A 27,319-nucleotide genomic window follows, 5' to 3' on the forward strand; every position below is an offset into this window, starting at 1 on the left:
TTAGTTTAGTCTACAGCACACTTGGGAAGACCTCCTCCTCCTAGTCATTCTAGTCCCCAGACCCCTGTAGCTAGAGTTTGGGTTATGTCCAGAAAGCTTTTTCCTGTCTGATGTAAAACCTCCCCAAGTTCTTGAACATCACTTCTCTACTCTGTTCTTTAAACTGTCTCCCAGCCTCAGCTCACATCAGCTCCAGACTCTGGTGCTGGTCTACGGGGAAGTGAAGGGAACTGGTCCTTCCTACTTACGAGTCATGGTTAAACTTCTTTTCTGTTCTGGTCCCACAGTGGTGGAATGAACTACTGAAGTCAGGACAGCAGAGTCACTGAACATCTTCCACCACAATCTGAGAGCCATCTGTCACACAACACAGTCACACACCTGACGTACATCTCATTTATTTAACATATTAAAACGTAGCTCTCTAACACATTCTCAGTTGTTTATTTGAGAAGGATGTACTTTCATGTTTTCATGACATGTACCTGAAGTTCTGGTTCAGTTTGACTGCTCTGATTGTAAATCACTGTGGACTGGTAGTTGTAATTGGTTTAATACAAAAATGCCGAATTGTAATAGTATCGCTACTCGATTTTATTAAACTAAGCTAATATAGGCTAACGTCAGTTGATACTTGTTGTCCATGGCAACGATAAACACTTTCAGTCAGCGGACTGAAGAAATGCAAATATATATAGAGATATATATATGTATATATATATATACATATATATATATATATATGTATATATATATAGAAAGAGAGAGATATATATATCTATATATATATATGTATATACACACACATATATATTCATATATATACAGTATGTATATATATATATACATGTATATATCTATATATATATATACAATTTGTATATAACTTTGTTTCTCTTTGTCCTGTCTGTCTCAACAGGACAGTAGTTTGGGGGAGGCAGTAAGAATAACCTGATCACATGAAGCTTGATCTACATCATTCCAGTTATTGTAAACCACAGATGACCAATCACAGATAGACCCCAAACATATATATATAGACTAGTTTAGTGTTTAGTTTAACGCTAGTTCCTGTAGCAAGCTCAGCTGCCACGACTTGCCACTGTTTTGGGAAAGGTGCCACGTCTGTTTGGGCAATGGTTTATTTTTTTATTGAACAATAAACAACAAACATGAACAATTTCACAGATTGTGAATAAGAACACAGCAAAATACAGACATTCAAACTGACATACCGTGGCATTTTTAATTAATAAAAAAAAAAGACATCAACTTAAACTTAAGTAAAATATTTATTTTCTCAGCTTGGCAACATAATGTAGCTGGTGTATTTCGCCTGTTGATGGTGAATCTGCGTCGTGTTCGGGCATTGTTGTAATAAAGAGGCAGCAGGCAGTACTGGGTCTTTTGTTCTTTTGTAATGATCTGTGGCGATAAATACAAATGCACAAAGCATCAACTGTGTGTGTGTGTGTGTGTGTGTGTGTGTGTGACATCAAGAATAATCAAGGAAACCTTGCAAATTATTGCAAAAATCACATGATGGAAATGCTACTTCCAGGGAGTACAACATTGACGACTGCTAATATCCTTAAACTATGCACCTCGGCATCTCACTAGATGCCACAAATAGTGGCAGTTGCCGAAACATCTTCTGAATCTCCTCTGCAGCGATGACAGCTGCCACAAACGGTGGCCATTCAGTGACAGTGGCCACAAATACCTGCCACTGATCTGTTTGTGGCAGCGGTCACTGGCAGGGGATTGGCAGTAGTAGGTCATTGGTAGGTCATCTAAACTAGTCTATATATGTTTGGGGTCTATCTGTGATTGGTCATCTGTGGTTTACAATAACTGGAATGATGTAGATCAAGCTTCATGTGATCAGGTTATTCTTACTGCCTCCCCCAAACTACTGTCCTGTTGAGACAGACAGGACAAAGAGAAACAAAGTTATATAAAAATTGTATAAATATATACATACATATAAATATATACATACATACATACTGTATATATACAGATATATATATATATAGATATATATATATTTGCATTCATTCAATCCGCTGCATCAAAGTGTTTATCGTTGCCATGGGCAACAAGTACCAACTGACGTTAGCCTATATTAGCTTAGTTTAATAAAACCAAGTCGCCATACTATTACAAATCGGCATTTTTTTACTTAACCGATTACAACTGCCAACAGTCCTACCTTCAAGGACCTTAATGTATTGTCACATATTGTCAAATTACAAAAAATAAAGGCTAAACTGCCGCGGCACCTCTCCCAAATCGTGGCAGCTGCTGAGCTTGCCACAGGAAGTGCCTTTACTAGCTGCCGCTGCCACAATTTGAGCCAGCTCCTACTGTAATAAAGAAGCTGTTTATAAATATGTGCTTCATGTTTTCTTTTAATATTTTTTCCAGCTGAAACGTGTAAATAATGAACATTTAGATTCTTCATATCCTGTTGGTCCATGTTTAAATAATCTACATTTATTTAGCATTTTGAAGTAGCTTAGCATCAGCTCAGAGAAACATTATAAAACATGTTTGTATAAAATAGATTATTAAAAAGCATCTGAAACATTTAGTTGAGTCATTGAAACTTTAAAGACACTTTGTTTTGTATGTAAACTGACTGAAGGTCCTCACAAGTATAGGAGCACCAAGAAGAGTGAGTGTGTGTGTGTGTGTGTGTGTGTGTGTGTGTGTGTGTGTGTGTGTGTGTGTGTGTGTGTGTGTGTCAGGGTTGCTGCTGTTGCATCTCCCTCCAGCTCTTCCACAGCAGCAGATCTCGACTCTTCCCCAGGGCAACGAGGCAACGAGGCAACTTCAACCCGTTAAACTGACCCACGCCGTCGTCACGACCCATCGCCAGCAACATGGTGACGTTACCTAGCAACCAGCAACACCATCAGTCGACCAGCAACACAAACAACAACAACCAAACAGGCAACTAAAACCACAGAGAGGCAACTAAAAACACAAACAAGCAACTAAAAACACAAACAGGCAACTATAAACACAAATGGGCAACTAAAAACACAAATGGGCAACTAAAACCATAGATGGGCAACTAAAAACACAAACAGGCAACTAAAAACACAAATGGGCAACTAAAACCACAGACGAGCAACTAAAAACACAAACAGGCAACTACAACTACAGGCATGCAACTAAAACCGCAGACGAGAAACTAAAACAGTGGACATGCAATAAAATCACAGAAAAGCAATGTAACTAACTGACGAGCAACTAAACACAGACAGGTGAGTGTGTACCTGTGTGATATGAGGTCAGCTTCTTCCCGCTCAAACTGTTGGCGATGTTGCCCACGGCGACGGCGGCGTGCAGCCCCGCGTGGTACGCCATCTTGGGCTCGTTGACGTCGGCGCAGTCGCCGACAGCGAAGACGTTGGAGAAACCTTGAACCTGCAGGTGATCGTTCACCTTCAGAGCTCCGTTATCGGCCAGACAGCCGGCTGTCGACGGGAACAGACCACTGATCAACATACCGATCGATTAACTGACTGTGATTGGAGGCTGAAGTACAATAATCCCAAGAGCTGCTTTTACGGATCACTCTGATCCGTATTGATGGAAACATGAACACACACTGCCCTCTAGTGGCCTCGACATCAAACTGCACTCCACAGACAAATATGAGACTCGAACACTCAAGTACTGTACTTAAGTACACATTCAAGGTACTTGTACTTCACTCTCGTCTTTTCTTTTTATGCCAATTACTTTTACGGAATGTTATTATTATTAGAAGTATGATGTTTAGTTCTAAATTAAACTTCCCAACAGTTTAAACAAGTACAGCTGGAACCATGAGTCCTTTAATAAAAATAATAAAGTAGTTCCTCAATCAATAAATGTATCAACAGATTTGTTGATGGTTAAACAAATTTTTCTTGTAAAAACATTTGCTGGTTACAGATGTACAAATGATAATAATGTTCATGTTAATCACAGTGTGATATTAGTACTTTTACTGTAACAGAGTATTTTTACTATGTAGTATTAGTACTTTTGCTGTAACATAGTATTTTTACAATATAGTATAAGTACTTTTACTGGAACAGAGTATTTTTTTTTACTTTACAGCAGTAAAGGTTCTGAATACTTCCTCCACTACTGGTAACCAATGATGCGTATGTGTGTGTGTGTGTGCGTATGTGTGTGTGTGTGTGTGTGTGTGTGTGTGCGTATGTGTGTGTGTGTGTGTGTGTGTGTGTGTGTGTGTGTGTGTGTGTGTGTGTGTGTGTGTGTGTGCTCACGGAAGCTGGAGCCGTAGGCGGCAGAGTTGACCTTGAGTCCGGTGCAGCAGATGATCAGATCTGAGGTCAGATTTGTTCCTCTCTCTGTGGTCACCACTGAGTTCCTCTGGGTCACATTGAGCTGCAGCTCTGACAGGTTGGACACTTTCTCACCTGAAACACACACAGCAGGTTCAGAACCCTTGACAGAACCCGATCCGAACACCTGGTCTGCAGGTCTGCATCAGGTCCAGTACCCAGCAGCAGCTCCACTCCTTTCTCCAGAAGAATCTCCTTGGCCTGCTGTCTGACGCTGGGCAGCAGCTCCGGGTCAGCCAGCGTGATCCTGGAGTGGATCAGAACCACCTGAACAAGAGAGTGCTCTTAAAAACTCTTCTCTACAAGAGTACACACTGTGTACACAGGAAGCAGTAAAGGTACAAGTACAATGACTGGAAAAAGTCGTAGTACATGTCATACTAGTTGTGGCATAACACATTTATTGTACTTTTTACTGCAGGATGAAGTGTTTCCTTAATGTGTTGATGTTGAATGTTTGTGATAAACTGAAGGATGAAGTGTTCCTTTATGTGTTGAATGTTTGTGATAAACTGAAGGATGAAGTGTTCCTTAATGTGTTGATGTTGAATGTTTGTGATAAACTGAAGGATGAAGTGTTCCTTTATGTGTTGATGTTGAATGTTTGTGATAAACTGAAGGATGAAGTGTTCCTTTATGTGTTGATGTTGAATGTTTGTGATAAACTGAAGGATGAAGTGTTTCTTTATGTGTTGATGTTGAATGTTTGTGATAAACTGAAGGATGAAGTGTTCCTTAATGTGTTGAATGTTTGTGATAAACTGAAGGATGAAGTGTTCCTTAATGTGTTGAATGTTTGTGATAAACTGAAGGATGAAGTGTTCCTTTATGTGTTGATGTTGAATGTTTGTGATAAACTGAAGGATGAAGTGTTTCTTTATGTGTTGATGTTGAATGTTTGTGATAAACTGAAGGATGAAGTGTTCCTAAATGTGTTGATGTTGAATGTTTGTGATAAACTGAAGGATGAAGTGTTCCTTAATGTGTTGAATGTTTGTGATAAACTGAAGGATGAAGTGTTTCTTTACTTTTACTTTAACTACATTTATATACTTCGTTTGTCGCTACCTTCTTGTCTGGATACTCTGTCTTGATCTCTGCAGCCATCTCCACACCGGTCGACCCTCCTCCAACCACCAACACTGAGTCGGCAGCCTGGACCTGAACACACAACACACACACACACACACACACACACACACACACACACACACACACACACACACACACACACACACACACACACACACACACACACACACACACACAGTGGGTGGTGAGGAGCTCCTCTGTCTCTGCAGACCTCTCAGAGTTACTACCTGCTTGACGAAGTCCTCGTACATCTGGACGGCGGTCTGGTACGACGCCATGTTGTTGAACTTCCCGGGGAAAGCTCCATCAGTCCCAGTACACAGGATGAGGTGGGAGTACTGGATCTCCTGCAGCACACAGGGGACAAACTGGACTGTAGTGAATCCAGGATATGAGGAGGGTCTGCTGCAGTATGTTGAAATATCATACGAATTGTTGTTTGTCTAAGTATGATGTAAAAAAAAACCTCCTGCTTGTGTTCACACGTACATATATACTGTATATATATTTATATATACATCCTCACCCTCCCTTCCTCCAGGAAGACCGTCTGTCTGTCTGTGTCGACTCTCTGAACTCGTCCCTGAACAAAACTGTCTCCAAAGGTCTCGGCGTACGGGATGAAGGTCCTCTGGGCGAAGCCTACAGGGCGACACAAGGTCAAAGGTCAAAGGTCACACTCTGATGATGTCAGAGTGCACTGTTAATATATTTTATATTAATGTGTATCATAATAATAATAATAACTTTATTTATATAGCACCTTTAAAAATAGAGTTCACAAAGTGCTTTGACAGTCAAAGCAGCAAAAACAAGGCAATAACAACAGAAAGCTCAGTGAGACCGTTGGATACGTTAAAAATAAACCCACCCCGGGACTAATGGGCTAAGATCCCCCCAGGAACGCCGCTAGAACCCAGTGCCCCGCCACGACCCACGCCCGCACCAGGCCACAACAGCAAAAGGGCGCTCCACCAAGCACCAAAGACACCCGCCATGAAGGGACCGAACAACTCAGAGACCGCAGCAGTCACCGAAAGCGGCACTGAACCCGCAGAAACCACCCGCAACACCAGCCGAGCCACTCAAACTGCTCCCGCCCGAGCCGTTCACCAAAAACAGCCGAAAGCCTCCGAATCCCGCCAACAAACCCAACCCGCAAAATAGGGGCTGAACAATCGAGTACAACTGCATTTATTAAAATAATTTAGTAAAATCAACAAATGAAAAGAAAACAGAATTAGAACAGGAAAGCGACGACATCACATAAAAGCCAGTCTGTAAACATGTGTTTTAAGAAGTGATTTAAAGAGATTACTGATTCTGAGAGCCTTTTCTCCTCAGGCAGCTCGTTCCAAAGCCGAGGGGCCCTGATGGAAAAGACACGGTCACCTTTAGTTTTCAGCCTCGACTTTGGAACAGCCAGAAGGGCCCCACCAGAGGATCTAAGGCTGCCAGCTGGCTCATAGGGGGTCAATATATCCTCTATATATGTTGGGGCCAGACCCATACGTGCATGAAAGGTATGAAAGGTGCAAAATAAATAACTTTTATAGTAACAATAAAAACAATAATTATAGTGATAATCATAATAAGAAAAATACTAATTATAGATCTATTTTGGAAGAATATGTAAAATGTTTAAATGAAAAGAAAATGCAACAAAATCCTAAACATATTTTTTGAAAAATTGCAAAACAAAAATTTTAAAAACCTCTAAAAACAATTATAAATGAAACAAAACAAATACAGTAAATGTTCATTTTAAATTCAATTTATGAGCACAATAAACTAAAATATAACATAAAACCACTAACAACTAAATAAAATAAAACAGAATTATTATAAAATAAAAAGTAAAACACAAAATAAAGTGATCATAAAAAAATATATATAAATATATATTAAATTATCGTAGACATCAAAGTAAAAGTCTAATAAATTAAATAAACTAAAAATTAACTAAATTGATCATGGCCACCAAAGTAAAACAAACATTTAAGTAAATTGGAATTATCATAGAAATAAAAGTAAAACTCATTAAATAAAAACAAAACTTAACTATCAAAGATTTGAAAAAACAACAAACAAACAAAAACATGTTGATAAAATAAGTGGAACTGTACCTGGTTGTACAGACGCTCTGAGCGCTGCCACGTTGTGATGAAAAGCGTCTCTCATGTCGATCAGAGTGAAGTTTAGTCCTCCAGATTTCAGATGCTGAGACGCCGCGATGCCCCCGAATCCACCGCCAACAACCACAACATGGACGCCCTCCACTGACGAGGCCTGACCCCCCATCTCTGTGTGCGCACGCACACACAGTCATTCAATAATAAAGTGAATTATTAAAATAATGTCAATATCACGAGCTCCATCAATCACATTAATCGACCTGTTAGTGAAAGTGTCTCCTTCCACACTTCACTCCATCTAATGTTTCCTTCATAATAATGAGAGTAAAAAATAATGGTGTAAAGCAATTGTATATATATATATATATTTATATAAATATGAGATATATATATATATATATATACACATACATTTGTATATACATATATATATATATATATATATATATATATTTCTACATATATAAATATATATATATATATATATATATATATATATACACATATATATATATATATATATGTATGAGTACTATCAGCCTAAGTTTGAAGTAAACGTGTTGTTTAAGACTTTAAGTGCATAAGTATGAGCAAAATGTACTACCTGAGGTAAAAGTATGTATGATATATTTACTCATTCCTTTCAGTGTGATACATGTAAATCACGCGTGCACATGCGCGCGCGGACACACACACACACACACACACACACACACACACACACACACACACACACACACACACACACACACACACAGATATATACTGTATATATCACACTACCTGATAATACTTCTGTATTCTTGTATGTGAACATGCAGTACTGTTCCTCGCACTGCAGTATACTGTAGCACTTTTCCTCGTACTACAGTACACTGTAGTACTTTTCCTCGTACTGCAGTGTACTGTAGTTTCCTGAAGTAAAGAGTTGTCGTTGCCTCATCGTGTTGCTGTTGCTTCACACTCACAGCGTCAATCAGCTGTTGTCTCTCTGTCAGTCACGTGTCTCAAAACACAAACAGGACACTTCCTCACCTGCAGCAGAAAGTGACCTCACCTGTAGCAGGTAGAAATGTTTGATGATTGAATCTCTGCTGGTTTATTTGTCCTCCTGGTTCTCTGCTTCTTATTTCCTGCTCCTCTGAACGCTCTTCTGACGACACCAGCTCTCCACCAATCACAGCTCCTCGGAGGCGGGTTCTTTTGGTGCCTTCAGGTGCTACAGGAAAAAAAACCTTTACAAATTTACAAATCAAACACGCTAAAGTGACAATATGTTTGAAACAATATGAAACAAAATACGTGTTTACATGAAATATAAATAAAATAAAATGTTATTTAATTGATTTTAATCAACTCAAAATATGGACAGCTCTGATCCAGATGAACTAAATGAAGTCTTTGTGTTGGAGTGTGTATGGAGATGGAAGCATCTCTTTTGGTCGTGTCCTATTCTTTCTGAAGTTCACTGAGTTATCTAATAACTGATCACAGTTGACCTTTGACCCCATGAAGTCACAAAAGTTAGTCACATATTCGATTCGGTTGATAAATACTTTGAGTAAATCTAAATATTAGTGCTGGGCAAGTTAACGCGTTATTATCGCATTAACGCATTAATTAATTAACGCCGACAATTGTTTTAGCGCGCGTTAACACAGTTTCTTTTTATTATTAAGTGGACATTTTTAACACAAGTTCCGGGCAGCGAGCGGTGAACAGCTGTTTGTGTGGCGTCTCTCCCTCCTTCACTCCGTCACCGTCGGTCCCTCCTGTCTCACTCACTCGCGCACAAGCGCGCACGATCGTCTCGTTACAGGATCAAACGTGACAATATGAAAATACATGTTGTCTGTTTTTAAATAAACATATAAGCACGTGAGAACAAACTGCTCTTAACTGCAAGTCTTAGCATAATTTCCCAGGTTCCCATGCTTCACCTACATTCCCCTGGGTCCTAAGTCCCTCTAATTATAGCTTATTATCACCCTCTATGTACCAACGTACATTTATTAGAATACCACACATATTAGAGTTTTTAAAGTTTTTTGTTTGGAATATGTATAATAAGCATATCATTTAGTTATCACTACTGAGAATTTAACAAATATAAAAAAACATGACAGATAGGTTTGCAGTTTTCAAGGTGTATATTTCAAATTGCATCTATTACACATGAAAATAAAGTTGTGAACACTGGCTGAATATCTATGATCAGATTCATTATAACTGTATTTTAACTGCTACTGTGTAAAGGGAATACTGCTGTTAAAAAGAACCTTATTTGTTTAAAGTGTGCAAACCAAATGTTATTGCACTTTTGTTCATATAGCAGTACCTTTAAAATAAAAGTGCACAATACACTACTTTTGAATTCATTATTGAATTTTGCGCAAAACAATGAAATTAATCGCAAAAAAATCATTGAAAATTGTAATTGTTGCCCAGCACTACTAAAAATAAATTATTGATTTATCTGTCAGTTATTGTCAGAAAATATTGAAAAATGTTCATTACGGTTTTCCAGATTGAATCTCAGAGGAATAAAACTAACTGTTGTATATATTTGAACTAAAACTGAAGCCGTTTGTCTCGTTTGTTGTTTTATTAAAAGATAAATGTAGATTCATTTTCTGTGGATCGAGTAAATGTTTCACCTCCACTGTTGATTCAAACATGTTCACACTGTTGGTTTGGGTTTGACCAAAATAAATACTTGAAATGTGAAATGTGGCTTTTGTGAAATAAAGAACATGTGAATGTGGAAAAATATTCTTATATACTTTTTATTATCTATAATTAATTGGGCATTAATTACACAGTTGTTTCCAATAAACCGTATTTATAAAAACGTTGGACCCATAAAACTATCAGCTTTTTAACCCAAAGTAAGAGATGGAGTGAATTCATTTTGTAATATTATATTAATATTAATAAAAAACTGTCTTGCCTGTGATGTATTTTGTAACGTTTGACCAGAAGTACCTCATATTACCTGTCATAAAATCTTTTCTTCAGAGATGAGCTGAACCTCTCAAAAGATTCTTGTTCAGGACGACCCTGATTATATTCATGTGAAATTACATTTGATTTCACTCTACAGATGTTGAGAAAATTAAAGTTATAGTCGGCTCAAAATACATTAACACATGTTTTTTAAATTTGCCATTGGTCGATGTTGCTGAGGAGCTGAGGTCAAAGGTCAAAGGTGACCCTGCTCTCCAAAGTCAAGGAGACGGAGGGGAGGCCGTTTGGGGGGGGGGCATTTAATGAATTAAAAAAGATGATTGTTGGCTGCAAGTGAATCAACTATATTTTATGTGTGTGTATATCTATATATATATATATATATATATATAAATAAACATTGCACAAAAAGTAAGGAAATTTGTGTTTGGTAGATTATTTCTTTGTTGTAACAATGGCATAAATCTTGTACCGTTGGAAAGCCTGATTATTTCCCTTTTAAATGGTGCCACATCTGTAAGGAACATGCATATTTGTGGGATGAGCAGCACCGCTGAGTATGTGGGTTGCACCCATGAAAAATTTGTCAAATCTTCTCTGCCAAACGTCTTATTCTGCTGTTGCTATTGACTCTTGTTTTGAGCTTCTGGTACCCCATGTCATCATTGGAGGCAATCTCAATGCAGAGAGATATCGAGATGAGATTCTGCAACCAGTGACAATCCCATATCTCCACAGTCTGGGACCGAACTCTATCCTCCAAGGTGACAACGCTCGCCCCCACGGAGCAGGGTTCATCAGAGACTACCTCCAGAATCTGGGAGTGGAGAGGATGGAATGGCCTGACCTCAACCCCATTGAACACTTGTGGGATCAGCTGTTCGTGCCAGAGTGACCAACACAAAGATGGCTGACTTGTGACAAATGCTTTTTGAAGAATGGGATGCCATCCCACAGCAGTGTGTGACCAGGCTGGTGACCAGCATGAGGAGGAGGTGCCAGGCTGTTGTGGCTGTGTATGGTTCTTCCACACGCTACTGAGGCTCCTGATTGTTAAATGAATAAATTGTTGAATTGCCAATATGTCTTATTTCTTCAGACTGCAATCATCCAATCTACCAAACAACACCAAACAAGAGTCAATAGCAGAATAAGCTGTTTGGTGTTGGAGATCATGCCGTTCTCTTAGTTAACTTGTTTTGCTTAAACCTGCAGAAATGCAGACGAGGCCAACTAGAATAATTTAAATGATCTCATGTCAAAGGTATTTCTTTCTTTCTGTAGCGTTATCCTTATGTCACCACTTCTGGCATTTCTGGCTTGCGGTAATGTCATCCTATCTCACTTCCTAACTCAGGAGACAAGATAATGTGTATATATACTCTGTTTTGTCTATTCATTGTTGTTAGACCTCCGAACCATCCGTGGGGAAAGAGCTCTATCCATTCAGCTGAATTATTACAAACTGTCTGTTCATTAAATATTTTTTTTATTTTTAAGAGTTTTCTCATCTCGGTTATTTCTCACAGGGAGGTTAAAAAGATTTTTTTCCACCACACGTGAGAGCGAACTCTCTCTCCTCTGTCCTGATTCTCCTGGACTACTGTGAACCACCAGATCCTCCTCTCCAACCTCGAGGGGATGGGCATCTCAGGCTCTGCACTCTCCCTGTTTGCATCCTACCTGACAGGTCGATCCTACCAGGTGACATGGAGGGGGGCCGTGTCGGAACCACGCATGCTGACTACGGGGGTTCCACAAGGTTCAGTTCTGGGCCCCCTTCTTTTCTCGCTCTACACAACATCTCTGGGTTCTGTTACTCGCTCGCATGACTTCTCCTACCATTGTTATGCCGATGACGCCCAGCTGGTCTTGTTATTTCCCCCCGGTGACACCCAAGTGGAGACACGCGTCACTGCGTGTTTGGCTGACATCTCGAAGTGGGTGGCGACACACCACCTCAAGCTCAACCTGGACAAAACCGAGCTACTGTTCCTCCTGGGGAAGGGTTGCCCGCACCGAGACCTGTCCATCATCATTGATGATACCGTGGTGACGCCAACTCGAACTGCGAGGAATCTGGGTGTGACCCTGGACGACCAACTGTCGTTCTCAGCAAACATTTCATCCCTTACACGCTCCTGCAGATTCCTGCTTTACAACATCAGGAGGATTCACCCCTTCCTCACTGACGAGACGGCGCAGGTGCTCATCCAGGCTCTTGTCATCTCCCGCCTGGACTACTGCAACTCACTACTTGCCGGACTCCTGGTGTCGGCCATCAGACCTCTGGAGCTTGTCCAGAAAGCTGCAGCTCGTCTGGTGTTTAATCGCCCCAAGTTCGCCCACACAATTTCCCTTCTCCGTTCTCTACACTGGCTACCTGTAAGAGCTCACATCCAGTTTAAGACTCTGGTGCTAGCCTACAGGACAGTGAAAGGAACAGCCCCTTCGTATCTCGGCCATGGTCAAGCCCTACACCCCCGCCCGACCACTTCGCTCTGCTGCCTCGGGGTGATTGGTTGCCCCGTCCCTCAGAGGTCCCTGCGGCCAATCAACCTGGTCACAGCTTTTTTCTGTCCTGGCTCCACAGTGGTGGAATGAACTCCCCACTAACATCAGGACAGCAGAGTCGCTGCCCATCTTTTTGCGCAGGCTGAAAACTCACCTCTTCAAGAAGTACTACCCTGAGCCTTCCACTTTGCAGTTATTGTATTCATATTAGTTTGTTGCACTTATTGTATTCATATTAGTTTGTTTCTGCACTGTACTTTTGCTCTGGTTTATGCTCTTAGATGCTTGTTTAAAAAAGGAGATGCACTTATGACTTCTGGTGACGAGTAGTTCTCTTGAATACCTATGCTGAATACACTTATTGTAAGTCACTTTGGATAAAAGCGTCTGCTAAATGACAGTAATGTATTGTAATGATTGACAGCCCCAAACAATAACAGCAAGGAAATGATGAGTGTGCATGCGTGAGGAGTGATTGGCAGATGTATGGGAAATAAGCTACGGGCTTAGGCATACAAGAGTATAGTCTTCCTGTCTGAACTTACGCTAGAACTTCATATGGCAGCCAATCACTCTCTTAGCAGAGCGAATGATACGCTGCAGTCTGCCCTTGTCCTTGGCAGTGGCTGCAGCGTACCAAATGCTGATGAAGGAGCAGAGGATGGACTTGTCTTTGGCAGGTTGAACTTCTTCAGCTGCCTCAGGAAGTACATCCTCTGTTGATGTACCGAAACACATCTTCTCTTCCAACTGGGTTAATATCAGTGGAACAGAGAACAGGACTAATTATTTGCAGTGAGACAGATCATGATATGCCTGGGTTTTGCAGAATAAAGAGTTTTAGTTGACAGTGTTCTCTACTTTGGACTCAACAAGTTTGTGGTTGACCATTTCAGTGAGCATTTCCCTACCATGTATGTGAAAATGATAAGAAAGATGTAATCAAAGCAGACAGTCTTGTTATTTATAAGCCTTTTGACTTACAAAGTGCTTATGATGGAGATGAGAGCCGATATATTGTATCATTATTTTCTTTCTAAATGTGCATATGCAGTTAAGTTGTGCCCATGGTGCTTGGAAGATTTTTTTCTGAATAATAAGAAAAATAAAATTGTTTGTTTCAATGATTTTTTTAATAGTTGTTCACTGTTACGTTGTGTGGGTGAAAACATTTAAACTTATGTGAACACAGATAAACAATTCAGTGTTAAAATACACTTTCATGCATCATAACAAAACACTGCATGTTAGAAATGAACACTCCTGGTAAAAGTGAACAAAACCATTTTGCATTAAAAATACACTTTTATGTGTCATAAAACTACACTGTGAGTGTCAGATATTTAACTCTATTAATTAAGTTATCAACACTATCCAAAGTATAAATTTAACTCAGAACCTGTGAGAATTATATAAATACTGGCATAGTGTTAATTTCAACACTATCCAAATCAAATTCACACTTCCGATTTTGCTGTTTGGTTATTGGTCCCTTATCCCAGGGTGGTGCCCTGTAATTATTAATATATGTTCATAATCCAGTTGATATTAATAATTGTGTTGATGTCAATAATTTAAGTTTTATACTTGCTAATAACCAAACCCTCTCCTGCCAGATCCCAACAAAGCTATAAGTTATTTTTTACTGTTTGTAATTATTAGGGGCCATTTCTAACACTGCAGGCCATCCTGTATCATATGACCATAGATGCATAGATTAGATAGATACTGGATAGATTTTGGCATTCATCTCCTTGTGTAAATTCTGCTATTTTGCATGTTTAGGAGCAAAATTGCAGAAAACTACCAGAAGACAATTAGTGTGTTATATAATTGTTTCTTTTCTGCAAGTATGTGTTTTCATTTGTTCAATTTTATAATTTCTATTGTCTATTGTTATAATTTCTTACACACCTTTTTACTTTAACCACCAGGTGTCCCTGTTTTTCTTCTTGTATATTGTTTTTCATGGTTTTGAGAAAATGTGTTATTATTTAGGTTAGAGGTTTTCCTTGGTTGTTTTTGTAGCCCGTCACTAGTAATGTGCACCCTGAACCGAGTACATACTGTAATGTCAAGTTGTTGTTTCTGTCTGCATTTGTAGAAAAGGAAAGAAATCACACAGTTCCGTTTTACATTGCTGAGGGAGCAGAGGTGTAAAAAATGATCAGAAGGCAATCAATTGGTGATATTTTGTCTTCTACAGAAACAAATACATATTAGAAAACAATCACTTGAGTCGTCTCTTTCCATGCCCTACCCACAACTGTTACATATGGAAAAGATGGAGGGTAACTTAAGATTGGAATAATAATAAACAATGTTTTATTATAGTATGTAGTATTCTAGTGCTTTTATTTTGTAGGTAACATACCACGTATTACCGGAACCGGATGTTCCTCCATTAGCAATATGGCGCCTAACGTTCGTAGAAACAGCAGAGTCTCTTTGTTGTGTTGATAAAGTATCCGTTAGCTCCATCAGTGTTTCCGTATGTCTGGATTAACCTGTCTGAATGGACCTTTAGCTGTTCACCTTTTTTTGTTTGCATGTTTTTCCTCTGACTCATCTCCCGGTAGCCTACAAAGCTATTGAAGTTAGCTTAAAATGCTAGCTGGAAACAGACCGACGGGGACGGAAGTTAGCATCACAGCGCTAGTCAGAGTTTAATGTAGAGTAAGAGTTTGTGTGGAGAAAAAGTTTCTGTCGTTGTGTGAAAATGTCTAAAGTCCAAATGCTGAGATCGTTTGTCAACCAGCGACTAACTGCGGCTGCTGAAGAGATATTTGGTCTGTTTGAAAGAACGATAGCCGAGTACGAGAAGGGACTTTCTCGTTCAAAAGAGGAGAACGAGCGACAACGGAAACTACTGGACGGTGATTTAAACCCTCAGCTTCGGTTACACGGAGCAGGTTGGTTCATTAAACACTCGGCATCTTTATGACAGAAAGTATTTCAACATAAAATACAAGTTTGTTCTTTTTGTTATAACACCAGCACAGATTTTGCAGCTCAGATGTTTGCTTACTCATGAAAAAGTTTGTCTCAAAGATGAGCACGTGCAGCGTGTTGAAATCTAAAATCTGTTCATGTCACATAAGAGTTAAGTACATGTTAAACACATAATAATCACATGAGTTAAATCAAAATGTAGTTTTGCCTTTGATGAGTAAAAGAGGATTTTCTAAATGTTTATTGTCTGATAGTTCATGGTTCCCATTCTTTATGCTAAAAGGGAAACTTTGTCTCTCATATGTAAAATACATATCAGTTCTTAGTTTGAATGAGGTCCGAATATGTCCTAAAAAAATGTGTAACATGTCTCCCCACATTATAAGAAATTAGTGATATCAGTGGATTAGTTAACATGAAATTACAGTTTTCTAAGGTGTGTATGTATTTAATTATTTTCCACAGATGTCCAGCAGCTGTTGGTGGTTAAAGAAGAGGTTCCCCCTGAGCAGCAGGAGTGGAGCTCCAGTCTGGACCAGGAGGACCCAGAGCCCCCACACATTAAAGAGGAACAGGAAGAACTCTGGACCAGTCAGGAAGGAGAACAGCTTCAAGGGCTGGAGGAGGCCGATATCAAGTTCTCATTCACTTCTGTGAAGAGTGAAGAGGAAGCTCAGTACTCACAGCTTCATCAAAGACAAACTGAACAGATGGAAATAGATGCTGATGGAGAGGACTGTGGAGGACCAGAACCAGGCAGGAACTCAGATCCAGATAGACATCCAGAACCAGATACTGATGAGAAGATTGGAGACTCTTCAGAGACTGAACACAGTGATGATTGGAAGGAGACCAGAGAACCTCAGTCAGGTTTAAACTCTCTGAATAATGATGAAGTGTCTGTCAGTGATTCAAGATGTGGGGCTGGTGAGAAACCATCAAGCTGCTCTGAATGTGGGAAAAGATTTTGCCTCAGGGGACATTTGAAGAGACATAGGAAAGTCCACACGGGACAGAAACCTTTCAATTGCTCATTTTGTCATAAAAGCTTTATGCGCAAGTCAGGTCTGAAGTCACACGTGATGAGTCACACAGGAGAGAAACCTTTCAGCTGCTCAGTGTGTGAGAAAGGTTTCACTAAAAATGGAAATCTGAAGAAACACATGAGAATCCACACAGGAGAGAAACCTTTCAGCTGCTCAGAGTGCGGTAAAGGTTTCTCTGAAAGTGGAAATCTGAAGAAACACATGAGATGTCACACAGGAGAGAAACCTTTCAGCTGCTCAGTCTGTTTTAAATCTTTTCCACATAGTGAACATTTACAGAGACACATGAGAGTCCACACAGGAGAGAAACTTTTCAGCTGCTCAGTCTGTAAGAAATCTTTTGGACGGAGGGAAAATTTACAGAGACACATGGCAAGGCACACAGGAGAGAAACCTTTTCAACTTTTCAGTTTGTGATGAAAGATTTGTGTGCAATGCAGAACTTAAGGAGCACATGATAAGTCACACAGCAGAAAAGCCCCTTTGGTTTTTCCAGTTTTGATGAATTTGACATTAATCCCATTCCCTCACTTGTAAACAAGACCCTGAGATACTTGAACTCCCTCGCTTGGTGCAGTGACTCACTTCCAACTTGATTGGCCTCAGACTCTGAGGTACTGACTCATCCTGACCGCTCCCCACTGGGCTGACAAAGCGTGGTCACTGTCAGGAGAAGTTCCGCTGAACAAGTTCAAAGAAACACACCAACCGCTACGAAGTGATCTGAAGTCAGACACTTTTGTCTACTTTACTAATAAATTGTCAGGACTTCTTGCTTTAAATGCAGTTTAGATATGTATTGCAGGGTAATTAGTGGGGGCAAAGCAACAGCTCAAACATTTACTTTACTTTGATTTCATTACAGTCTGAGCCGAGGCTGGGTGACAGTCCTTTTTGAAGAATTAATCCTTTGTAGGAAGGGATGACTCGCCAGGCCTTTGCATGACACCGGCCTCCTCCTGCCAGGATGAAGAAATTTCTTCTGCGATCCTCTTGACTCCGTACGAAGCCACAGAAATCAGTATCCTGCTTCACCTGCTCATGCAGGGGGGATGTGAGAATCTCTGTCAGCCAATTCCTGCCCACGATCTGTGTCCTTTTTGCCGTGAGCAGAGACGAAGTCCTCCGATGCTTGTCCTGAACAATGTCCTCAGTTGAGTACTTATAGTACAATAGTACTATATTGTTTTTCATGGTTTTGAGAAAATGTGTTATGATTTAGGTTAGTTTTCCTTGGTTATTTTTGTATCCCTTGACTAGTAATGTGCATCCTGAGCCGAGTACATACTATAATGTCAAGTTGTTTGATTGTGTATTTGAAGGGAAGTAATGAAATCACACAGTTCCGTTTTACATCGCTGAGGGAGCAGAGGTGTAGAAAATGATCAGAAGGCAAACCATTGGTGATATTTTGTCTTCTAAAGAAACAAATAAATATTAGAAAACAATCACTTGAGTCGTCTCTTTCCATGCCCTACCCACAACTGTTACATATGGAAAAGATGGAGGGTAATTTAAGATTGGAATAATTTACGATTTTTTTATTAGTTTGAGGGCTTTTATTTTGTAGGTAACATGCCACGGATCAGCGGAACCGGATGTTCTTCCACTAGCAATATGGCGCCTAACGTTAGTAGAAACAGCAGAGTCTATTTGTTGTGTTGATAAAGTATCAGTTAGCTCCACCAGTACTGATCCATCAGAGTCTCTATGTCCGGATAAACCTGTCTGAATGGACTTGTAGCTCTTCGCCTTTTTTTCTGGATGTTTTCCTCTGACTCATCTCCCGGTAGCATACAAGCTATTGACGTTAGCTTAACATGCTAGCTGGAAACAGACTGACGGGGACGGAAGTTAGCATCACAGCGCTAGTCAGAGTTTAATGTAGAGTAAGAGTTTGTGTGGAGAAAACGTTTCTGTCGTTGTGTGAAAATGTCTAAAGTCCAAATGCTGAGATCTTTGGTCAACCAGCGACTAACTGCGGCTGCTGAAGAGATATTTGGTCTGTTTGAAAGAACGATAGCCGAGTACGAGGAGGAGAACGAGCGACAACAGAAACTACTGGACGCTGTTTTCATCCCTCAGCTTCGGTTACACAGAGCAGGTTGGTTCATTAAACACTCAGCATCTTTATGGCAGAAAGTAGATGAGATTAGAACGTGCAGCGTGTTGAAATCTAAAATATGTTCATGTCACATAAGAGAGTTAACGGAATTGTTTCCTGGTCAGGACAGGCTTTTTTTTAGCGAACATTCCAATAAAAATCCACATAACATAACATATATTCGTACCAACTTCAATACTCGTGGTAAACACTGGGTGCGTTTGGTTTTTCGGGGGTATTAACTTATTCCAGTGTTGCCAAAATTACCATCAATGCTGTCAATACATCCTGGACCGTAAATTACATTTAAAATAATCTTCTTAATCATCCATCTCCTCGTCCCAGCCCACACACGTGGTGTGATACCATGTGTGGCAGCTGTCACACTGGACCCACAAAACCAAACCCTCCATGCTCTCGGGAGGGTCAGGTTCCCTGCACTGGCCACACCCCAAACTGTCGGCTCCATCTCTTCAGGAGTGAGAACTATTAACAGATATTTATTTATATACTTTTAATGAAATAAAACTATCAGATTTTCATGGGTTGGCATACAACGAAAGTAAACATTAAGTACACTACCGGTGGATGCCGTGGGTCCAGCAGACGAGGATGGTGGTCTGGTCTCTGCAGGTTGGGAGGCTGTATAAATAACAGGAAAAGCATGACCATCTTTTGTTTACTCTCCATCATGACTAATGTCACCATCATGTTATAATATTGCTTGTTTTTTTTTCAGATTATATAAAGCATTTACGGTGGGAGGGAGGGAAAGAGTTTGGAACCCATGGAGGCCACATCGCACTGCTGATGTTGAAGGCTCTAAAATAATAATCATATTTTATTATATTATATTTCTAATCATAAGAGCCACAGCTGGCTTTCAACAAATGTACAGCCAGTCTCTCTCACTCTCAAACACACACAGACAAACCAACATTATTTGCATCATTTACTAGATCATTATGCATGAATATACTTCATGTAGCCTGGCTAATGAAAATCAAGAAAATCATTTTATTTTACTCATGTCTGCTGTTATGTTTCAGATTTACTAACACACACAGCTGCCTACCTTTAACTAGTGCTATGACTCTTTGTTAATTTTTTCCCGCTGCTTTGAAATGGGTAGATTGAGCTGGAGGTCAAACTCACCCATCAGGTATTCCACTTTGGCTAGCCTAGTAGACCTTACCGCGGGAGGCATGATGCCGCAGTTAATGCATGAGTTCTCCAAGAGGCCCTCCCTCAGATGCTCGAGGCCAAGACAAGAGGGGCAACGGTCATGGCCGTCTTCAGGCTGAAGAGGGGCCATACATGTCTTACAACCGGGAGAGTTAAACTTAACCGTGGCTCTGGAGAAACCCTGCCCTACTAGTTTCAGCAGCCCGCATCAACTAGTAGGGCAGGGTTTCTCCAGGCGGGAGTGCTCCGCTGACTGCTAATAAAACAGGCAGGGAACAGTCAGTGGGAGGGGAGTGAGGACACTCTCTTCACTAGCACAGTCACTGTAAATATTGGCGTTCCACCAGTTAGCCTGAGCGAGAGCACTCTGCTACTGTGGAAACAGGTAAAAAAAACAGTCCGTATTGTGAGAGGGGAGCGAGAACAGTCTTACTGACATGGTACGTTGTCAATCCAGCCAACACCGAGGGCACACACTCTCGTTAGCATGCCACTCAATTAGCTCGTATGAGAGTGATCTGCCAGCAGTGGAAAATGAACAAACAGTAACTCTAATGTTATAGAAACAATGTTAATCGATCTCACCGATTGATGTTCACACTTGTGACGACCGAAGAAAGGAGCGTCTGCTGGTCCGGCACTCAATGGTCCGAACGGAGAAACACACCGTTCCCTCCTAAGGACAGCTTGTCGTGGCGTTTGGAGGGCTAGAGATCCGCAACTCTGACCGGTGGTCACAAGGCTACAAGCGACAAGCTCACATCATATAATATTCAGAAAATTCAGATCTTTTGATATTGAAGTGTTTATTGGACCTTTAGTCAAAAAAAAAAAAAAAAAATATTTGTTTTGTATTTACATATATGATATTTTTTTTGTATCACATTTGATACATCAGGCATATTTGTCAATTTATTGATCACAACAATGTTTATTTTAGAAACAATAACTAATGATTTTCATTGCTTTTGGAACATTTGGAACATTTCAGTTGGTTTGGTTCTTATTTTTTCCCAAACAGCAACCTTGTTTGTTTCGCCTCGTGGCAGGAAAAGCACAGTTTCTGTCCTTTTTCAGGCAAAGATGGACTTTACATTTCCCACAGTAGACATGGGAGAAGTGATTGCCTGTGCATTGCTTGCATCTGATTGTTAACTCTGAATTTCTTTTTTTAAATGAATGAATTAATGAATCAACAATATAAAAAAAAGGTTATGATAGCCAAGGATTTTCTTTTTTATACATAAAAAACATACATTTTCACTCAATTTAGCTTACTACCTTTAATTACTTTAATTAAATGACCAAAACAGTGTATTTGACATTCTGATATGGCATAATCCAGAGTGCAAAATGAAATACAATACAAAAATGTACAGGTGAATTATTACCTTATAAACCTGCTGTATCATATTTGATACCTATGTTTTCAACACGATTTTACTATAAAATAAGGAACGAAATATGAAGTAATTATAGTTTGCTTCAATACAGTAAATAGTCATATTGAAATATTAGTAACACTATAAATGTTATTCTTACCGTAACTGTTTCAAAATTAGCAACGATTTCCCTGCCGAAAACGAAAAAGTCACTTTGTGACGGCTGCCATTTTGGAAATGGAATTTAAATGCCTGCTACTGCCTGCAGTGCATGGAAACTTCACCAGATGGTACCAGACATGTATAGGATTGTATACAACAGTTTTTTCAGGAAAGTATTGCTCATGTTAATTACGTAGAGGTCTCTGAAACTCACGTATCAAATATGATACAAATGGCGCTACAGGGTTCATAGACACATTTTGCTTAAGCTAATGCTACCATGGTAGCTAGCTTGCGTAAGCGAGAAGATGAAACAGGACTGATCTCAGGGATGACACCGGAACTTATACCCGGCTGGGGTCATCCGAGGTCACACGTGACTTTGTAGATATAAAGACTCGACCTGCGCATGCGCGATACAGAAGATATCCAGTGTTGTGCACTGCCTCTGGCGGTCAGTAAGGATGACAAACACACACAAATAGTCAATTTCTTTTTCATTTTGTTATTATTGCTCGCTTGCCACATGATTGCCACTGTCAGTAATCACAATTGCTGTCTCTCATTTTCCATGCAGTTGATATGCAAATTTAATATTTTTGCACAATGTCCAACTCTCAGGGACACAGAGAAGCAGGTTTTTTATCTTTTCATGACCATCATTATTTTCAGTCAACGGTCACCCTTATGCCGTGTTCACACCAAACGCGGTGCAAATTGTTTGCGCGATGAAATTACAACCAGATTAGAACCAAATCTGTTTATTTTGTGTTCATACAGCTGTAGTAAACCAGCCGACGTGTGGCTTGCTAGACACAGTGAATACAGCTCGATAAAATCCACGGAGCTCCTCCGGACTATGTTATGAACCCAGACACGACGGCGTTTAGTTTCCAGGGATATCTGGGACTTCCACAACACGTACTACTAAGCAGAAATAGAGGTTATTTTTTGCCATGGTTGATGGCGGACAGTTGAACGGCTTCCAGGGCGATAAGCCTCACTCCCTCTCCGGCGCGTCTGGCGCGATTCACGCGAATGAACACAAATGGTCCCCGGCGAGATCGGCGGCACAAGTGACGTGATTAACGCGGCGTGAATAATTTGCGTCACGTTTGGTGTGAACGCACCTTTAGGTTATGCTTCATTACGTTTCAGCAGCAACAAGCACATTTTAACAAGAACAATTCCCCCAAAGGGAAACCTAGTCTCACAGCCAGGTGAAACACACAACAGTTTTTTGTTTATTTTACATTCAATGAGGTCCAAATATGTCCTACAAAATGTGCAACATGTCTCCCAACATTATAGGAAAGTAGTGATATCAGTGGATTAGTTAACATGAAATTATAGTTTTTTTTTTAAAGGTGTGTATGTATTTAATTTCTTTCCACAGATGTCCAGCAGCTGTTGGTGGTTAAAGAAGAGCTTCCCCCTGAGCAGCAGGAGTGGAGCTCCAGTCTGGACCAGGAGGACCCAGAGCCCCCACACATTAAAGAGGAACAGGAAGAACTCTGGACCAGTCAGGAAGGAGAACAGCTTCAAGGGCTGGAGGAGGCCGGTATCAAGTTCTCATTCACTCCTGTGAAGAGTGAAGAGGAAGCTCAGTACTCACAGCTTCATCAAAGACAAACTGAACAGATGGAAACAAATGCTATTGAAGAGGATTGTGGAGGACCAGAACTAGGCAGGAACTCAGATCCAGATAGACATCCAGAACCAGATACTGATGAGAAGATTGGAGACTCTTCTGAGACTGAACACAGTGGTGATTGGAAGGAGACTAGAGAACCTCAGTCAGGTTTAAACTCTCTGAATAATGATGAATTGTCTGTCAGTGATTCAAGATGTGGGGCTGGTGAGAAACCATCAAGCTGCTCTGAATGTGGGAAAAGATTTTGCCTCAAGAAAGATTTGAAGAAACATATGAGAGTCCATAAAGGAGAGAAACCTTTCAGCTGCCCAGTCTGTAATGAATGTTTTTCACAGAGTGGACATCTACAGGTACACATGACATTTCACACAGGGGAGAAACCTTTCAGCTGCTCAGTCTGTAATAAATCTTTTTCACAGAGGGGACATTTACAGGTACACATGAGGTTTCACACAGGAGAGAAACCTTTCAACTGCTCCGTCTGTAATACATCTTTTTCACAGAGTGGACATTTACAGAGACACATGAGATGTCACACAGGAGAAAAACCTTTCAGCTGCTCAGTCTGTAAGAACTCCTTTTCGCGCAGTGGAGGTTTACAGAAACACATGAGAATTCACACAGGAGAGAAACCTTTCAACTGCTCAGAGTGTGGTAAAAGTTTCACTGAAAGTGGAAGTCTGAAGAAACACATGAGAATCCACACAGGAGAGAAACCGTTCAGTTGCTCGGTCTGTAATGAATGTTTTTCACAGAGTGGACGTTTACAGAGACACATGCTAACTCACACAGGAGAGAAACCTTTCAGCTGCTCAGTCTGTAATAATTTTTTTTCATGCAGTGGAGGTTTACAGAAACACATGAGAATCCACACAGGAGAGAAACCGTTCAGCTGCTCAGAGTGTGGTAAAAGTTTCACTGAAAGTGGAAATCTGAAGAAACACATGCGATGTCACACAGGAGAGACACCTGCTTAGTCTGTAATAAATCTTTTTCACAGAGTGGACGTTCACAGAGACACATGCTAACGCACACGGGAGAGAAACCTTTCAGCTGCTCAGTTTGTGATAAACAATTTGTGTGCAATGCAGAACTGAAGGTGCAAACAAGACGCTGAGATACTTGAACTCCCTCGCTTGGGGCAGTGACTCACTTCCAACTTGAAGGGCTCTATCTACCGATATCTGTCAGAGAAACATGACCATAGACTCGGAGGTACTGACTCATCCTGACCGCTTCCCACTGGGCTGACAAAGCGTGGTCACGGTCCCCAGTCCCAAGCAGGAGAAGTTCTCCTGAACAAGTCCAAAGAAACACACCAACCGCTACGAAGTGATCTTAAGTCAGAGGCTTTTGTCTGGGCAGAGATAGGTCATAGTGTGTTTGTATTCTTGTTTGTTTTGTTTTAAGTTTAACTGTACTATTTACCGTGTTATTGTGTATTTTACGGCCCACCAAGTCCCGGTCAGTGCTGTGTAACGTAACTGTTGTCCTTGTTGCTGCTGTAATAGTGTATTTCTACACCGCTGAGCTTTGTAATGTTTAAATCCGCCACCACAAGTAAAGTCAGTAAACTGTACTTTATTAGTTAAAGGTCCAGTGCCATGGCTGCCAAACCTGAGTTCTCCAGTCGGGCTTCTGTACTTTACTGCTGCGGTGAGTATCTGCCTTGTTTTAGTGCTTTCTTCTTTTTTTCAAACTAACCCACACACATACACTCCTCTTACAACATGATTGCTTGTTGCTTTTAGGTAGTATGATTGTAACTGTATGATAGATGTTTTGTTTGTTTACAACATTATTGAATTTGATCAGTATTGTTAAGATAAATAAACTCTGTTATACTTTTGAGAAGCAGTTTCTGTAATTATTTTGTCCATATGTGTTGTGATGATAGCTGGATGTTATTGTCAGTGCTTGGATTCAAACCTTCACTGTTCACTCTAAATTTGGAATAGTACTTTGACTATTGGCATTTTTAGTCAACACCAATTGTGGGACTTTATCCACACATCCATGATCCCAGGGTGGTGCTCTGTTATACTTAATGTATGTTAATAATACTAGTGATGTTAATAATTTTATGAATATCAATAATTTAATCATCACACTGTTTACTTTGCTGCTGTCTGGAAAGAGATACAAAAGTATGAGCTGCCAAACCACCAGATTTCAAGACAGCTTCTTCCCTCTGCCTGTAAAATTGATATTGTGCTGTTTGGGACTACAATCTAAATTTTGCTGTGAAACCCTTTGTACAATGACAAATAATAACCATGTAGCCTTTATACTTCCTAATCACCAAACCCTCTTTATTCTATTGTAGGATTGGCTCAATTCACATATCAGACCACGCCCCAATTAGTCTAATTTTACATAGCAAAGCCCGGTAGACGCCTATAGATGGCAAAGCAATAAAGCCATTTTATCCGACCCAGAATTCTGCAACTACATCAAAAAAGAGCTTTCTGTGTTCTTGGAATTTTATGACAACGGTTCTGTAAATCCTTCTATACTCTGGGAAAGTACTGAAGTATATTTGAGAGGGCTAATTATTTCATTTGTAGCAGAAAGAAGAAAATAATATCTGAACAGAAAAAAACTGGAGGCAGAATTACTATGTTGTGAACTGATGCACAAACAAAAGGATGGTGTGAATGGAAAACACTAGACATCAATAGCAGAAAAGCAAAGCATTATACTTTGAATAAAATTGGAAAGCATTTTATTTATATTTTGTTAAATGTTCATTATATTTTCCACTTCCTCTATGCTTCTTTTTCTTGTCATCTGAGCACATTCCACCAATTTCCCTTCAAAATAAAACTTTGAATACCTTTAAGGTATATTTTGTTGATGTTGCGGTTGAGCTAACGTAAGCTTCAATGATTCCAATCCCAGCAGCTCCTCTCATAAACAGCAGACAGTTTAATGAGCAAAAGCGTTCAGGAGTTTCACTAAGAACTGAGCTTTTTACAGAGTTCTTCTGAGTCTGCTGGACCATGTTCTTTAAGGGATCTGACTCTCTTGTCCTTCGCTGCAAAAGCCAAATGTGACACTAGGTGGCAGAAACTCCATTCTTTTACAGTCCATCAGACACTCATCAACAGTCAAGTGCTTGTGTTATAATCAACAAAAACAATCTAAAATGTTGTTATGCTTCTTTTCCCTGTCTTTTCCCTCTTAATCAAAGTGCCCTTCAAAATAAAACTTTAAATACCTTTAAGGCAGACTCTGTGCTCTACTGGGCGAAATTAAAGGCTGATCCTCGTGAATATATTTGTAGAACGTTTAAAGTCCTTTCTTTTATTGAATAAACACCTCAGTCATCATATTGTATTATTGTATCTATATATTGTATGTGCAATGCATCTCTAATTTTGCCTGTAATAGAACTTGTAGCCTGCAGATATAAATGTCCACTACAAAACGTTCACACAAAACGTTCACACTAACAGGAATCTCGCCGTCTCCTGAAACAGAAACTCTCACCTGGTCTGGAAAGCATATTTGGGATGCTGTATGATAAATGTGAGATGCTTTATATTCATATTCGTATTCATTCAGCTGCTGTGATTGGAATCTTTGAAGCTTCCATTAACATCACCTGCAGTATGTGACTATTACTTTGAAAAAAATCTGGTGTGATTCATTTCAACTGCATTAAAAGCTGTCATTCAATCAAAAACAACACAGTTGTTCCTCTCTCCATTCGCTCGTGTCTCTCTTACAGCTGCTGTTATTATCAATACACCA

The 27,319-nt window shown here is 40.0% G+C and overlaps 1 protein-coding gene and 1 pseudogene across 1 annotated transcript; one reads left to right on the forward strand and one right to left on the reverse strand.

Annotated features, from left to right (window-relative positions):
- Positions 1-1,279: 1,279 nt before the first annotated feature.
- LOC137884927 (ferroptosis suppressor protein 1-like) lies at positions 1,280-8,748 on the reverse strand. Its single transcript, XM_068727026.1, has 9 exons — positions 8,655-8,748; positions 7,589-7,765; positions 5,989-6,104; positions 5,690-5,809; positions 5,439-5,531; positions 4,529-4,637; positions 4,293-4,445; positions 3,288-3,488; positions 1,280-2,901 (listed from the first exon to the last, which is right to left on the reverse strand). Exons 2-9 carry the CDS (start codon positions 7,761-7,763, stop codon positions 2,750-2,752), a joined length of 1,119 nt encoding a protein of 372 aa, XP_068583127.1. The 5' UTR covers positions 7,764-7,765; positions 8,655-8,748; the 3' UTR covers positions 1,280-2,749.
- Positions 8,749-15,502: 6,754 nt separating this feature from the next.
- LOC137884963 (zinc finger protein 271-like) lies at positions 15,503-25,411 on the forward strand (annotated as a pseudogene).
- Positions 25,412-27,319: the final 1,908 nt, after the last annotated feature.

This window comes from Cebidichthys violaceus, unplaced genomic scaffold, assembly GCF_023349555.1.
Source record: "Cebidichthys violaceus isolate CVI_PGR_0920_01 unplaced genomic scaffold, fCebVio1.0.p SCAF_10, whole genome shotgun sequence".
Classification (NCBI taxonomy): domain Eukaryota; kingdom Metazoa; phylum Chordata; class Actinopteri; order Perciformes; family Stichaeidae; genus Cebidichthys; species Cebidichthys violaceus.